The 16432-nt window shown below is 51.1% G+C and overlaps 1 protein-coding gene across 3 annotated transcripts in view; it reads right to left on the bottom strand.

Annotated features, from left to right (window-relative positions):
• HDAC4 (histone deacetylase 4) overlaps positions 1-16432 on the bottom strand; it is a 242510-nt gene that overhangs the window by 134047 nt on the left and 92031 nt on the right. For all 3 annotated transcript variants that reach the window (XM_029224637.1, XM_029224635.1, XM_029224636.1), the window contains exon 2: positions 15559-15630. In XM_029224637.1, the coding sequence (XP_029080470.1) occupies positions 15559-15630 (72 nt within the window). The remainder of the gene's footprint in view (positions 1-15558; positions 15631-16432) is intronic.

Below are 16432 nucleotides of genomic sequence, written 5' to 3'. Positions count from 1 at the left end.
AGCCTCTCTGGAAGGCAATTTGGGGATGTGCATGAAAATCCCTAAATAAATATTTACACCCTTGACTCCACTCATAAAAATTATGATCTATCCACAGCATGCACCCAAATTTATTTTAAATACATAATCCTAATTGTTCAAACGGTCAAATACATAAAGTCTTAAGTATTTACATATACTTCTGATTATATTCTGTATGGTTTATGCATTTCAGTTAGGACCACATTACGCACAGTTTCACCTTAGCGGTCATGCGAACACTTCCCACATCACTGAATATAGAAATACACATATATGTTTATGTTTATATTTATATATACACACATATACATATATATGTAATATTTATATTGAAAATTCCGTTCAAGAACAAAAATGGAATGTTCTCATTTACTTTCCTAGAGGAGAAAAGAAAAAAGGGAAAAGTTTCCAAAACACGTTGGCTCTAAATGATTAGATTTTACTCACATTGCCCTGAGAAGAAACAGTACTGATGACATGGCATTTGCTGAGCACTTACACCTGCGCATCCCGGGCGCCTGGACAGGGCAGTGCCAGGCTGCCCTGGTCGAGGTGCTCTGACGCCCACACGTGCTGCGCCCCCCGCCCACCGATAATCAAGCCTTCTGAAGATGAAGGCTCTCTTAGTCTGGTTCTTAAATTTGATGGGTCTCCTCAGCAGGGGCAGAGCCTGCACATGAAGCAAGGTCTGTCCGGGCACCTACATCCTCAACAACTTCTAAATGTCACCATCCCTGGTTTGGCAGAAGAGAAGTGAGCAGCAAAAGACTTGTTTAAACAAGGGTTCCATTTCAGGCCATTTTCCCCTAGCCCTGGCATGTCATCCCTGTGAGGGGTTCATTGACAGCTCTCCTCATAAAAATGGAACTGCTTGGCCACCTTGAGGACTTGGGGGCAACCACCAGACAACCCCGAGGCCATGGCAGAGACCAGGCACATCCTCAGCCAAGGTCACTGGCCTCAGAGTGGGGACGGGAACACACCTGTGTGGCCCTGGAGGCTGAGACCAGCCCAGTACTGGCAGGTGGAGGGTTCCCAGCAGCTGACAGCATCACTGCGAAGAGCAAGGGGTCCTGCCTTCCCCTCAGTGAGGACCAAAATGATGCGATCTTTAGACCCTATTGGTAGAAACCTTAGGTTGAACTTAAAATTCCTTACATTTTAAAAGGAAAGTCATAAAACAAACCAAGATGTGGGAGAAGAAACTTAATGTATTCATTTTCTCACCCTTCTTAGTGGTCAACAATTACCATTTTAAGGTTAAGAAATCAGTAAATGATAGGTAGTAAGCATATTATTATATGTTATAAAGAGAATCACCTGAACTAAGAATAACACTGTAACTAACAAAATCAGAAAGCGAGCAAGAGCAAAGAGGCCAGAGATCCTGCAGTTTGCTAATGATCTGAGCTCTTATGAGGGACTCACAAACACTGCCAAAAGTTGCCATATCAGGAAACAGCCATATAGCTAAATATATGGGCTTATAAACGGTCCCGGAGTAAGATGTGGAAGGAGGATACAGCCTCCCAAGTGACCAAAAGGACAACACAACTACTGACACTAAACCAAAGAAAAGGCCAGAAAACCCACAAACAAGAAGCCCCGAACCAGAAGCACTGAATACAGAAAATAGAACATAAAAACTGGATGAAAAGCTTAGAACTAAATACATCTGTTGTGTCACCAAATGTAAATGGGATCTGTTCACACAAAGGTGATCAGATTAGGTAAAAAACAAAACGGAACAATTACTGTCTACATAGAAAGCAACCAGACCACAACGGGCAAACAGTAAACGAAAGAAATCTGAGGTCAGGCTATCAGTATGACAGAGATTAAATCTAAAGCAAATGCTACACAAGATAAGGGCCATTTCACATGTATAAGGTACGCAATTTACCTTAGGTAAGAGTGTCCTGGAGGTGTGTGCTTTCTAATAAAAGACAACACAGAGAATGCAGAGAAATAAGAAGAAAGGGACAGAAACACAGAATTAGCCGTTGATTTGAACTTGCTGTGGTACACTTGACAACAGTGTCATGCCGAGGATTTGAAAAATACGATGAACGCTTCAGCTAAGCTACACTTCAAATGCTGCACAATGAAAGAATTTATGCTTTCTTTTTCAGACCCCCCCCACAAAACATTTACGAAAATCAATGCCACATAAGCACAGAAAGTTTCCAAATACATACACAAATACCCAACATACAGGCCACAATCCCTGAGCACACTGCAACAGAATCAGAAATGAATAAGACCAGAAGAAAAACAAAAGTCCAACTATAGGAAAACAGAACACCTTTCTCCTGAATACTCCAAATCCAAAATGAAAGTGAAGAAACTTTATAAAGATAATGAGCACATCACCTGTTGAAAATTTCAGAAACTGCTCACAGTGAGCTCAGAGGCTTAATTCATAGTCTTGTGCACTTAAGTAATTTTTTTAAAAAGCAACTGAAACAAATAAATTAAGTATTGGACTCAAAAAGTTAGAAAAAGAACTCAAAAATTAAGCCATATGTTGTTCAAGAAAAAAGAGGAAGAAGATAATAAAGCTTAAAAAAATTAAAGGAGTTACTGAGTCAGGAAACAGGAAATCCATGGAATGGCTAAAACCCGCCATGGAACAAAGTTTGCCTGTGCTTCCTGGGGGCAAAAACACAGGGATGACAGTTGAAGGAGGCTTCACAAACAAAACGAAAACAACCCTTTCGTTATGAAAATCTTCAAAGACACACAAAATCAGAGAGGGCTATCGCGAACACCCTCGTATACAGCTTTAACAAGTAATCAAGATTTTGTTTCATCTATTAACATCCATTTTTTGGGGTAACTGCATGGAATAAAATATCTCAACTTTAAACTGATAAAAGATGGCAAAGAATGAGTCATTTTTTTAAAAAACAGATTTTTCTCATTAACATTACGAAGTGAAAAAGTAAGTATAGATTCACAGGACGTTGCAAAGCTAGCACTGAGCGGGTCCCAAGCATCCTTCAAGCAGGCTCACTTCCAGCTGCATTTCAGGGTGAGCTGAGAGCAGGACACGGGAATACTTTGAACTGAACAACAGCCGTTTCCATACACTGTTAGGACTGCTTGAAATGTACGATAAACTCAAAACTCTTATTTTCAGCCAAACTTCACTGGTGGAGAGCCGCCTCTATACCGCCCACCAACTTGGTTTGATTCTCTTCTGGCGCGTGTTTTACCAAAGGTCCTATTAAATGACAAGCTGAAACTACTGAAGTTGTTACGAGCTTGGAAGAGACAGAGCTTTCCTTAACAGGTCCCTTAAATGGCTTTTTCTCCAAAGTAATAAATACACTGTAACAACAATGCAGAAAGCGTTCCAAACCTGAGTCTACAGAAAATAAAGTGACTTAGATGTAAACGTGGCTCTACACGTGCAGTCCTCCAGGGCCCCAACGACCCCTCCTCTCCCGGGTGGTTCTAAGAGGACCCGTAATTCTGGTTCAGGAACACATCCATCATGTCGCTGCAATTTTCCTGGCTTTCCTGAAGCCCGTGATGTTCTTTTCATGGAATCTGGTACGCATAACGGGGCAGGCCATCTGCACTCCTGTGCTCTGTGATTTCAGATGAAGCCAAGTGTTAGATCCCCCCCACTCCCTATTTCAGAACTTCTCCTTAAAGCTCTTTGGAAAATCCTTGGACTGTTTCTAATTTGTTCTGTATCCCCCAAGAAGAGAAACTGTCTTTGGGAAATATTTGCAAGCTCCAATGGAGCAAGAGCTGTAAATAAAAGCCTGGCGTGCAGTTGGGAACTTGGCTTTCGAGAAGCGCACAAATGTGCTTCCGGGAAACTGTAAATAGAAACAGGCCTGCCCGGTGCAAAGCACGGGGGACGCTCTGTAAGTTCTCACGCACAGAGGCAGCCACCAAAGACAAACGCGACCCCGGAAAAAGCGCTGGACGGAGCAGTCCATCGGAGACTCTGCAGTGTAATTTTATAAACGGGTGTTACTGAGAACTCTTAAGATTATACAACTACAACGCAAAGGCAATAAAATAGAAACAATAGCAGAATACCCAAGGTCTCATCATTGAGCACCTATTAAAAGCACACCCCCTTGTATTATCTCCTTTGGCCCCCGTGACCCCACGCTGGGGCCCCAGTGGTGACAGGATACACAGATGGGGGACCCAGGCTGCAGAGTTGTCAGCACCTTGCCCAGGTCGCTCAGGCAGTAACTGCACACCTGGGTTCAATCCGGTCGCACCGCTGCAGCCCCTGCACACCTCCACAACCTGCCCACACCTTGGGCCCAGGCTGTGCTCACCCCAGCATAACTCACAAGTTACTCTCTGAAAGCCATTTTGCTTACCCTAAGCCCCATGGCTAAAAACACATTATCTGAAAGTTAAAAATAGTTCCAGTGGTCCAGGAAGGCCACAGATCTCCTTCGCAATCGTCCTTGCCGTTTCAGTTACGCAAGGTCAAGTTTACATGATACAAAGAAGAAAGCATTTCAGAATTTCCGTCTTAGCAACCTCCAGACGTTTGGTTATGTAGTTCACCTAACAGCTGGGCTGCAGTAGGAACCAATATTACTTAATAGTAACAGCTGAAATATTTAAAAATAGAAGGTGTTTCTTCCACTTGGCAGAAGGAGGAGAGAGGGCAGCAGAGGGCGGCCTGAAGCGGGGCTGCGTTTCTGAAGGTGAGCATCCCCCCGGGGCTTTCTGGAAACCAACGTGCCCAACGAGGAATGCAGCATCCTTTCAGGGCTCTGTGGGTCATGGGGGGCAGGAAGGAGGTCAGGTTCAGACTGTAGTGTGTAGAAGGAATACCTGGGATGCTCGTCAAAAAGTCAGGCACTTAACGTACGTGCAGGGAGGTTGGGAAAGTGACTTAGCCTCTGCAGCTACTACCGCCGGTCATGGACGGAGGGCCAGCAGCGCCAGGCAAGCTCCCCGTTACCATCGCTACCCCCATGACTACCGCCAGCACCAGCGAGCCAGTGCGGGGACCCAAGCTCTGCTACGGAAGGCGGTGGGTGGCCTGTTCCACAACGTGGACCCTCACTCACCTCACCCCGGAGCAGGAGCTCCCGGTTAGGAGAACTCCACCCAGCAAGCATGACGTGGGGAGAAACGCACTGGTACCTCTAAGAGATCATGGCCTGTAGGACAACATTATAAACAATGTCCAGGACGCAGACGGTGCAGGGAGAACCACGCCCTCGGGAGACTTCATTTCCACAGTCTCAACGCCAACGACTCAAGATTCTCAAAGATGCTCAGCCCCAGCCCCAGTCCCCTCCCGCGCTGGGGCGCAGAGTCCCTTTTCAACACGCCCATGTCCCACACCAGCCCTCACCTTCGCCCACGGGCAGCTTCGTGTTCCCCACCTCAATTCACAGCAACTCCGCCACCCAGACGCTCAAAGACGAAACGCTGTGGGACCTGGGACCCTTTGCTGCAGTGCTGGCACCTGGACACACCTCTCCCTGAGCCACAAAATACAAAAAAACTATATGGGGCTAAAAATAACGGCATGCCTGCGCAGTTGGGGCAAATCACGAACAAAAAGATACAAAAGACCAAAAATCCCAGCCGTCACTTCTGAACAGCCCAGGAGCAAAAGCCGGGTACTGGGCAGGCCCCCTGCACACACCACCGCCAAAGGGGTGGGCAGACCACCTAAGCCACGCCTCCCGCATGACCCCATATAAGGAACCAGCTCACGCCCCCTCCCCCCAGGGAGCAGCAAGGGAACCTGGTACTTATTCTCCCTCCCCGCCTGCTGCAGCAGGGGCCCCAATAAAGCCTGGCCTGAATTTCTCGTCCAGTCTCCAGTCAATTTCTATTGATTGGGGAAGGCCGCGAGCCCCGGTCAGTGCCACCTGGAGTTACTGTCCGCTCCTCTGCATCCCTCCCAGCTCACCTGCCACCTCAGGAAATCCCGCTTACTTCTAAACAGCTCTAGACTCGGAGCAGTTTCAGCCCGCCCACTGTGTCCACGCCAACTCACTGTCTTTACTGGTCGTCTTCTGCTCCCTCCACTCTGATTTGAGCTCCACAAACACAGGGATCTTTGCTTTATTCATAAACACATGTATCCCAAGTGCCAAGGGAGGTGATGGGCACCTAGGAGGGCTGATCCCTACGAAAGAGTGAGCGAGTGAGCCCAAAGCCTGCCTTGACAGGGAGGCCTTCCCTGACCACTTCATTTAAATCTGCAGAAACCCACCTCCACAAGAACTCAGCTGTCCTTAATTGCTTCTTCTTCCCCACAGCATGGATCACCTTCTAGCATCGTCTGGCGTTCCACATCATCTCCTGCCACCAAGTTGGATTTAATGAGCATATTTAGAATCCTGCATCTGACAACTAGAGGATACAACTCTTCTAAAACACATATTGAAGAGTCATCAACACGGGCCATAAGGCAAGTCTCAAACAAGTTCAAAGGCTTAGCAATCTCTAAGCATAATACAGTATATTAGAAATCAATAACAAAAAGATTACTTGAAAGAGTCTGTACTTCCAGATGAAAAACACTTCTAAATATCTCATTTTTTCAAAGGAAAAAGAATCATCAAACAAATTTTCAAGAGGCTACAAATTAACTACTATAAACTAGAACTTGAATACTACAAATAGAAGTTACCAAAGCATTTCCATTTGTCTCCAGAGAGAACCACAGAACCTTAAATGCTTACAGCAAGAGGAGGAAAGGCTAAAAATTAACGTGCTAAATGTTCAACCTAAGAATTTAGTACAAGAATGTCCACATAAACCCCTCCACCAAAAAAAGCAGAATGGAAATAAGAACAGGAATGAAAGGAGGAGAAAATAAATGTACACGAGTATCACCAGAGGCAGAAGCTGGTTCTTTGAAAGATGACTGAAACAGACAAAGCTGGACCAGACTGACAGAGTGTCCCCGGCTCCGACGACACCAGGTCTGCGTGTACCCTGTCTCGCTAGAAACACAGGCGGTGGGTGGAGGGCAGGCTTGTTCAGGGAAAGACGGACACGGCCAGCTGCTGGACACCGCAGCCTCCCCACCCCTCCGCAGGATTCCCAGGCTGACCATACACAGCGTGCTCAGTGGGCACCGGTGGGACCGAAAGGAGGACCAGTCCCCTCCCCTTGGGCTCCTGACTCAACCAGCAATACTCCCTCTGCTTCTGCCCGTCTGCCCCGACCAGGCACCACTGCCCAAGGACACCTGGTCAGACCCCAGCCCCACCATGGCGCTTGGGAGCCAGCCTGCCAGGGACACAGAGAGCCAGGGCTTGGGTCTAACGGCTGCTGGACGGTACGAGTTGCTGTGAGGTTTCTCCTTAAACGACCACACTTTACCCTCCTAGGGGGCAGGCTGTTGGCAGGGCTGAATGATACAGCATGTTAAGTGTGACCACTTTCCCAGAAACAATAACAGCCATGGACAGGAGTTAACAAGAGTTGTCTTCCTGACCCTGCGGAGACACAGTTAAGCACTTTTAGACACACTTAAGGGGTTCCCAGACTCTGGACAGATCTCATTCACACCGCGTAGCCCTGAAGTACAGAACACAAAACCTGGTAATAAAGAGACAAAAGGATAAAAAGTGCTTTGCCCGCAAATGATGTGCTCATGCATCCAGACCTTCCTGGCATCAGTGATGCTTCCAATGCACAAACAGAGCAAAATTCTGAGTTGGAAAAATACTGTATCTTCCGCCTAAAAAGCACTTTCAAATACACCATGAGGACATTAAGGTTTAATGCTCTATTTTCTGTATCAACACATATCTTAGGGTCACCACTCCCGGTACCACATTTATTCCTATAAGATGGAGAAACGGGGAGTCGCCGACCTCATCCCATTGGGCTCGTGCGGACGTGTGGCCAGCTTCAGGCGCAACTGAGCACGTGAGACACTTCCCAGCCAGCCTCCGACGGCCCGCTATGCCGTAACCGGTAAATGTTTGCTTCTCGTGGTTCCTGTTCCCTCCTTCAGGCCCCACAGCAAGCTCCTTCTAACTCTCCGCGTCTATGGCAACAATCACAAAACAAACTTAATGGGGTGCGACAGCTGGTGATAAACATAAATAACCCAAACAATCTAATTTCCACCCTGGTTGGGAAGGCCTTCATCCTCCTCCCTCAAGTGCTGAGGGTACTGAAAGGACACAGCTGGGGAACCAGGCCACCGCCATGCGGGGCAGAGTGGGCCTTGGTCGGGTGCCAGGGGTGAGCTCGGCCAGCCAGCCCGTTACGGGGCACCTGAGAGGCACAGGCGGGGCATTTCTGGTGGAAGATGGCAGACCAAACACCATCATTTATCCCCACTCCTCCAGAGCCCACTAAAAAAAATCACCAACACAACTGCAGATAAAAGGCAAATGAGAGAGAACAAAGTTCTACGAGAAAAAACATGGGTGAATAAGGGGCACCTGCCTCACCAGATGTAAGAAACCGAATCAAAGCATCCCGAGGCTCAGGAGTGGCCGCACCAGGACCCCCGACGCAGGAGACGGACCTGTTCCGGGAGCACAGAGGTCCCCAGACCCCTGCGCACCCCACCAAGCAGGAGACTCATCTTCCGGGAAGGGCGAGGGTGCTGCAGTGACAGCGCTGCTCGCCGGCTGCGGGCGGCCTGGGTCACGCCTCCCAGCGGGGTGACCAGGCTGACCAGCCCCACGGAAGACGTGTCAAAGCAGGGCACGGAGCCCCGGCTGCCAGCACCCCCGAACCCCCAAGGGTCCCCAGCCTCTGGTGCTCTGTCCTAAACACGAGTGGACAGGCCAGGAAAACCGTCACCGTGGAAGGCAGAGCCCAGGCGGACAGACAACGGCACCTGGGTAGCAACCCGCTGCTCAGGAAGAAGGGCAGCCCCACTGCCCAGACGGCCCTCAGGGTGGAAGGCAGGCCTCGGGCAGACAAGGGAACCGGGCCTCGGTGTCCGGAGGGAAAGCTGTTTCCAAACCCATAATCGCACCCCCTGGTTTGGTGAGATTTGAGTGAACATAACAGGGAAACACAAGGAAGAAGAAGAAAAGAGAAAGTAGGAAAAGAGAAAAGCAACAGAGACAGAGCCCAGCCGGTCCCTCCGGCTCCTGGCGCATTCGGAGCGGATAGCCCCACAGAAGCCCAGACAATGCAGACCATGTAACAGGCGCAGCTCTGTGCCCCGACGGGCTCGCAGCTGCAGGAACCCACACAGCTCCCAGCCTCGGGGCCCTTGCGACCGACTGTTAAGGCCAAAGGCAGTGAGTGACAGCGGGACGAACGAGGGACGGGGGCTGGATTTACGGTACATGAAGCAGAAACGTGAGAAGGGCTTGGCTTGCTCTCGTCTGCAAACACCATCCAGAGGCACAGGACCCAAAACTTTGTCCCGTTAAGAACTACCGGGGGGATAATCCATTTCCTAGTGGGTAAATTCCACCGCCAGTGAAGTTATCAGACTCAAGAGGGCAGAGGCCTCTGAGGGGGAGCGGGCTGGTGCCGAGGCCTGAGTCCCGAAGCTACAGCCTCTGTCCCTCTCCTCTGGAGCTCAGTCCCCAGGCAGAAGGGTGGTTCCTGGGAGCACTTCCTCAGCCCTGGGTCCTGAGGGCTGGCGCTGCCACTCTGGTTGAACTGCTGAGGTTCTCGCGGCCACAAATCAAACCCACACGTGCACCTGCACAGCTGTCGGCAGAGAGGCGGGGACTGCCAGCTCATCCGCGGCGACGGCTCAGCATTAAAGATGGATACGTCAGCATTAAACACTGAGTAGGTCCGGGAGCTCGATGCAGCAAAAAAGCAGGCAGACTTCTAACTTGATAATACACAGCATTCAAAGAAAAGCCTTAGCAGATGTGGGTCCTCATTCTCAACATAACTCCAAGCATTTTTATTGTTAGGCTTTTCTACACCGGCTGGTTTTGCTTCGTTTTAAACAGCAGTCCTAGGGGCCACCACAAAGGCCTCTGGGCTGGTTGGGGGTGGCAGTCATGCTGGAGGGATCAGCAGAGCCGGGGCGGTGGGCGGGCAGACCACAGGGTACCAGCGAGGCGGAGTGCGGTGAAACAGAAGAGGGACAGACAGCATCGCGGGGCCTCCCGTGTGCCAGATGCCCGCCTGCTTCCTGGGCGCCCGATGCCTCTGCCAGGCCGAGCAGCCACATGACGCCAGCCAGGCAGCCCAGGCTCCGAGGAAGTGCCACCAGCTCAAGGCCACACGGCCAAGCGGAGGCAGGCAGATCCTGCTGCCCGGCCCCCAGGCCTTGCGGTAGCTCTGCTGGGCCCAGCCCTGCCCCTGCCCTCACTCCTCCTAACACGGAGCCCTGAGTGGGGGCGCAGGGGTGGAGCTCTCGGCAACGGGGTGAGGAGGAGAAGGAACGGGACAAAAAGACATCCTGCGTCTGTACCACGTGCGATGCTGCCCCTGGCTGGCACGGCGGCGTTCCCAGACAGAGGCGCTGCCCGCGGGCGCTCACCAATCTGGTGGGAGAGGGGACAGGTGCGGGGGCTGGGAGTGAAGCAAGTGGCCAGAGAGAAAACGGGGAGGCTCTGAAGACTCCCAGGAGGACAGCCCGGGAGACCAGGAGGGGCTGGGGAAGGGGCGCTGGGGAAGGGCAGCCTTGGGAATTCTGCATGGTGATGGGGAACCTGGAAGCTGGGGATGGATCCCTGGGCGTGACACCAGGGGAACAAGGCGGTGACACAGGAGGACAGTGCAGGACGGCGCCCCCTGGTCCAGAACCACTCTTGGCTGTAAATCTACCTGTTCCCCCAGGCGACCCTGAGGCATTTCCAAACAGCTCATAGATGCACGCAGCAAGGCAGGGCCTCCACGGCTGGGGCTGTGATGACACTCGGGCTCTGAAGCCACGTGGGCTACAGACGCCTAAACCTGGCCTTTAAGTCGTGACGACTCACCAGGCCCGCACGTGAACTTGAAGGAGGGAAGTGGAAAAATTCTCAACCTTTGTTTAAACTAAGCAAACAAACTATCGGAATCTTTTTCTAATTTTTCAAACTGTTGGATTTTACTTTATGTCTTTGTGTTCTATATTTTCATTTTCCTCCACAAATTAAAAGAAGCTCATAGGAAAAGCAAGGCAGGCAACCTCTTTGGCTCGAGCACATGCTCTGTGCCCCGCTGCGCGCCTGCCCGCTCTCTGCTGCAGCCAGAGGGCAGCCGGCCTGCGGGCCAGTGGGGAGCTGTCACCCGGCCTGCAGAGAAGAGCAATGTGCAGAGTCGGGCCTGGCCCCAGAACGAGGAGACCAAGGTCCGCTCCCCTCCTGGTGTGCAGCAGGCGGCAGCCTTAGGGGCCCCCAAAGGTGGCCCACGACGCTTTACTGTGCTACATCTCAACCCCAGAAACCCAGCTTTGCATGAAAAACACACAGAGGAGGATCCGGTGAGAAGTAAGACAAGTAAGGTTTTACGGGGGATTTATGATCACCGTGATGAACCGCTTCCTGTGCGATGAAGGGGCATCTCCTGCAGCCTCCCCCGAGGTCACGTGTGTCCTCACACTGGCGTCTGCTTCCCATTCTCTCTCGCCAAACCAAACCGAACAACAAGAGCAACACGACATGCCCGGGAGGCGTGGTAAGTTTCAGGCCCCCGCTAACCTCAGGTAGCTCCTGTTCCAAAATTTGAGGACGGTCAAGCCATTCAATAACCCCTTTGACAGTGCAGTGGTCAAATACCCTGTAAGATTTCGGAATCCGTGGCTAGAGCCAAACCTCACTTTTTAAAAATTAGTTTGGATAAGTTCTCTAGAGTTGGGGTAGTTTCTTCAAGTTTCCAGAATTTTCTTTTAAAAATTCCACCCCTGTTATACAGCCTTGAAAGAAAACCTCGATAACTCTGACTGAAACCCACGTTTACGATGAGGGCGATGGAGCCCGTAGCAGAGGCCCCTCTCTAGTCAACACCCCATCCTTAAAGCCCCGCTGGTCCAGAGGTCCCCAGCATTCTCCAAAGTGATCTTTTGCTCCAGCGGCACCCCTGGAGAGCAGAAATGGGTCCCTGCCCCGTAAATGACACGCCAGGTGACCCTGGGGAAGCGGCCCTGCCACTCGCCTCTGGCGGGGAACAGGCAGGAAGGGCGCGGGGCCCTGCAGCAGGCCACCACAGTGGGCGCCTCGACATGCCTCCTGCTGCCCCTCAGGGGCTGCTTTCCTCCCCCTTCCTCCCGGGCACTGAGGCTTCTCCTCCAGCCGCTTCACTCCACCCAGGCGCTGAGCACCTACACTGTCCAGCTCCGAGGGAGCTCAACTTCCAGGTCTGGAACCAGCATCTTACATACTCACTACAATGTCTCTTTTCTATACTAAACATGCCTTGCTTTTATAATCAGGGAAAAAGTATGTTCCTTCCCAAAAAAGTCAAAGGGATTCAGAAATGAAGGACTGAAGTGTTTTTCAAGTCCCCTGGCACAGGCAGGTGCGTGATCTCTCTCCTAGAGGGCCACCTCTCACCTCTTCCTCTGTCCTCAAGCCCCACCATCTCTCCCGGCCGAACTCTGAGCTTCCAGGGAACCCTCCACGGCTCCCGCCACCCTGTCTGCGCCCCCAAGTCCCCACCCAGGAAGGAAAAGGACAACTTCCTAGGAAGGGTGAAATGGTGTACCCTCATTCATAACTGTGACACTCCATTTAGTCCAAAAAAAAATGAAGATATAAGATGCACACACAGAACAAGAGTAATGAAGGAGATGTTGCAACTAAGTGGTAGGCAAATGGTTGTTATGTTTTCTCTCTTTTATAACAGAACTATTACACAGCGAAAAACTTTAAAACAAGGAAAAAAGAAACACAAAAGGAAGAGAAGGCTTGTCTGCATATAAAAAGTTAAGGGGGAAGGTGGAGGAATCAGAATGAATCCAAAATAAAGAGCACTTTAGCCTGTTCCTTCTACAAGACAAACTTTTCCAGTAAGAGATATTCTTGTAGGAATTACCTCAAGTCTCAAGTCAAAATGGCCCCAAAATAGAAGGTATGAATAGTGCTTTTTTATTTGAAGTAAGACCTCACAAGGACTAACGTATTTAAAGAGAACCATTATCAGAAAGACGGTTGAGTGCGCTGCCATGCATGGCCAGGAACAGACGAGAAATGAGCAGAGATCCAGGAGGGGAGGGCCACGTGGGCACTCCTCCACGCACAGCAAAAGCTGTACATTCAAAGGAACAAGCTCCCATGGTGAATGTCTGAGTGATTCCTGCAAATTATACGCATGTATCAGTTTGTTTTCGGACCGCCGAGGGTCAAAAGAGTACTTAAGATTAAACTGCAACAGCAAACTGGGATCGACATAAAAATACATCTAAAAATGTTTCCACTCCCGTATCATAAAAATGTGGCTTTACAGAAATCGTTGTACTAATTTTCAAATTATTACGTAAGCTGAGATTCATATTTCTTTGTAGAAGGTAATTTACAGTGGTTGGAATGACCAAAAATGGAGTGTTAAGAATGCCCTCCACTTCAGCAGCTTCTAAGGCTCCGCTCACGGAGAAGCCTCCGCAGCCGGCTTGGGGAGCGCAGCCCCGTGTACACCCCTCCTTCCGCTGCCGGCTGCTCACGGGCATCGCGCCCCCCAGGAGAGTCACCCTGAAAACACTGACCCCCGACGACACCAGCAAGCACAGCGTCATCCTCTGACTCTGACCAACGGACTCTGGAGGTGCAGCGTTACTGGCTCCAATTTCACCGGGGCCCCCTCCCCGATATGCCGTCCCTCAGGTGGGGCGCTTCCCCCAAAAGAAGAGAAGGGGTGTAACAGACCCCAGGGGCTGTACTAGCATCTGAACACCGGCACTGTCACAGCCACGTCCCATGCGTGTTCAGTACCCGCCCCCAGGACATTAAGAGATGACATTTCTCCAGGAACTACTAAAAATCAGACACATAGACTTGTTCTCTGTAAGAATCCTGCAGAGTCGGCATTATTATCCCATCTAGGAAATAAAACCGAGAGACTCGGCGGCTTGCCTAGAGTCACACGGTCAGTGGGTCACCAGGATGCCAGGTCCCATCCGTCCAGGACTGCAGTCCATGGTCTGTCTGTACGTGGAGCTGGGAAGCCCATACGAAGTCTCAACCAGCAGGGTGCGCTTCTCAAGCCAGAAAACGAACTTGAAGCCCACCCACTTTCTGGTTCACTTGGAAACCACCTTTTCACAGTCTATCAAGCTACTGAAAAGCTTCTTCCTCCATCCCACACTGGGCCAGCACCAGGAAACTGTCTGAAAATGCCCAAGCTACACAAGGCACTGGCAAAATGAACTCAAGAGAAAGGGAAATCAGCACTGCTTCCCTTGCTGGGGCCAAAATGAGAAAGAGAGCATCTTCGTCTTCAGATGCTCTTTCCAAGCCCTCTCCCCTGCCCTGCCCCCAGCGTCCTCGGTTAACAAGTAACCTGCTCCACGGGTGGGTGGAGGGTGAGGGAGCGGCGTGAGCACCCCTGCAGGAGGCCGGAGCGCCGGCACCTTCTAGGAGCACCGCAGACAAACAACCCGAGCTTTGCGTCCGGGGAGACGCCGAAAATGATCCTTGGCAGGCTTCAGAGAATCTCTATGCAAAGAAAGAAATCTCTTCTTTGACACTTCCAGCCCTGCCTCAAGCTTTGATTTCTTTTTAAGAGGATGGGGAAGGTGAGGCGATGGGTGGGTCAGCCGGGGGCCGGGGCAGAGGCAGGCATCTATGTGCCCCCCGTCTCTGCCAGGCCTGCCCACGGAGAGAGCGGGCAGAGGGGGGACAGGAAGGCTGGGGTTCAGGAGGTGCCGCGAGGAAAAAAACCACAGAGACGGAGGCCTCAGGACACGGCAAAGGCAAGGGGCCAGCAGGTGTCGCCCTCAAAACGCCGGCTTAAGAGCATATGTGGAACGCTGACAACGGTTCCCTTCCATACACCCTAGGCCTTCACGAGGCTCGTTTTAGCCTCAATAAGGCGAAGGAGCCCATGAAGAACGGCATCTGGGCTCCGAGTTGAAATCCTGGAGGACAGTAGATGGAGGGTTAGTGTTGTACAAAAAGAGAGGGCCGTATGGATTTGGAAGACATCGCCTAGGGCATGGTATTTAGGAATATCATGTACGGAATGAGAGGTTCCTAACCACGGCTGATGCTTCTTCGTCAGTTACACGTGGAACACTGCTTAGGAGACATCACTGACTCACTTTCCCCCGAGGAGCCTGGGGCCCTGGACCCAGCGTGACCTGCCCTGCAGTGTCCCCAGCTCAAGCTCAGCGCTCTTCCCCCGGACTCTCGTACAGCTCAGGGCCTGGAGTTAGACCCAAAACAAGCAGTTCTTACCTTTGGGAAGGACACACTCTATCGGAGCTCAAGACAGAAAAAAGGCCCTGCGTGTCTGTGCCACTTACTTAAGAAGCATTAAGCAAAGCCCACTACATTTCCAAAACCAGTGGCCTGTTTTTACCCCAGGAAAGAGCAGCCAACTTCCGTGGACCTGAGACCCCACCCCTTTCTCTCCAGAGCCCCCCAGGACAGCGGAGACCCAAACACCCCTTCGGTGGCGCCTGGTGCGCAGGCAGGGCTGGGCGTGCCGACTTACCCGAGCTGGGCATGTGGTTCACGCGGGCAGGGTTGAGCAGCTCCACCGGCTGGTCTCGGCCAGAAAGTCCATCTGGAGGACAGAGAAAGCATTTGGCTTCAGAAACTGCTCGCATCTCAATTAAAATACTTTACACTCCTGGCCTGCAAGGAGCACTTCCTTGCAAACAATGGAAGTGCACGTGTCCTTCTCACTTTTAAAGGAGACCGGTGTCATTTTTATTTGTGGAGTCAGAAAATAAAAGACCCTTTGTCGAACATCCCAACCGGTCCCCATCTCGAAAATGGCAAACACCAATTCCTGGCCTGAGGGCGTCCGGCCGAGCTGCTGTGTTTTTCCTTCTTTTCAGCAGCCGCCTGACACCACTCAGCGCTTCTGCAGAGATCACAAGCCGTAAGATGAAGACAGAAGAGTCGCTCATCCTCTTCCCAGATACGGACCCGTGGCCTGAGGGCCACAGAGACACAGCCCCCGGAGGCTCCGGCAGCGAGAGCAGCCGTGGCTGTTGCCCGCTTGCAGGACCGTCAAGGAAACTAAGACAAATAAACCCGCTCTTAGGAAGACGCTGGGCCAGGTTCTCACAATGGAAGGAATCGTTTCTTCCAGGTCCACCTTTCGATCGTGTTCTGACTGCAAAGATGGCACCGAAACCACACCCCACCTCCACCTGGCACAGGCTGCCTTTAGACCACATTCCCTCAGACACACAAGAAGGAAACTTCGGCAAAACTTCCAGGAATCACACTTTTGGTGCAAAATTAGCTTCTGGCAACTGGTGTGAACGCCCGCAGGGACAAGCGCGTCATTACTGACGCTGACGTGTGGTCGGTCACACTCATTACTGATTTTACGGAGAAAGCACTAGTTTCCCAGA

Source organism: Monodon monoceros, unplaced genomic scaffold (assembly GCF_005190385.1).
Source record: "Monodon monoceros isolate NGI ecotype Baffin Bay Population unplaced genomic scaffold, NGI_Narwhal_1 Super_Scaffold_16, whole genome shotgun sequence".
Classification (NCBI taxonomy): domain Eukaryota; kingdom Metazoa; phylum Chordata; class Mammalia; order Artiodactyla; family Monodontidae; genus Monodon; species Monodon monoceros.
The sequence above is the reverse complement of the archived record's forward strand: the minus strand, read 5'-3'. Positions and strand labels throughout refer to the sequence as shown.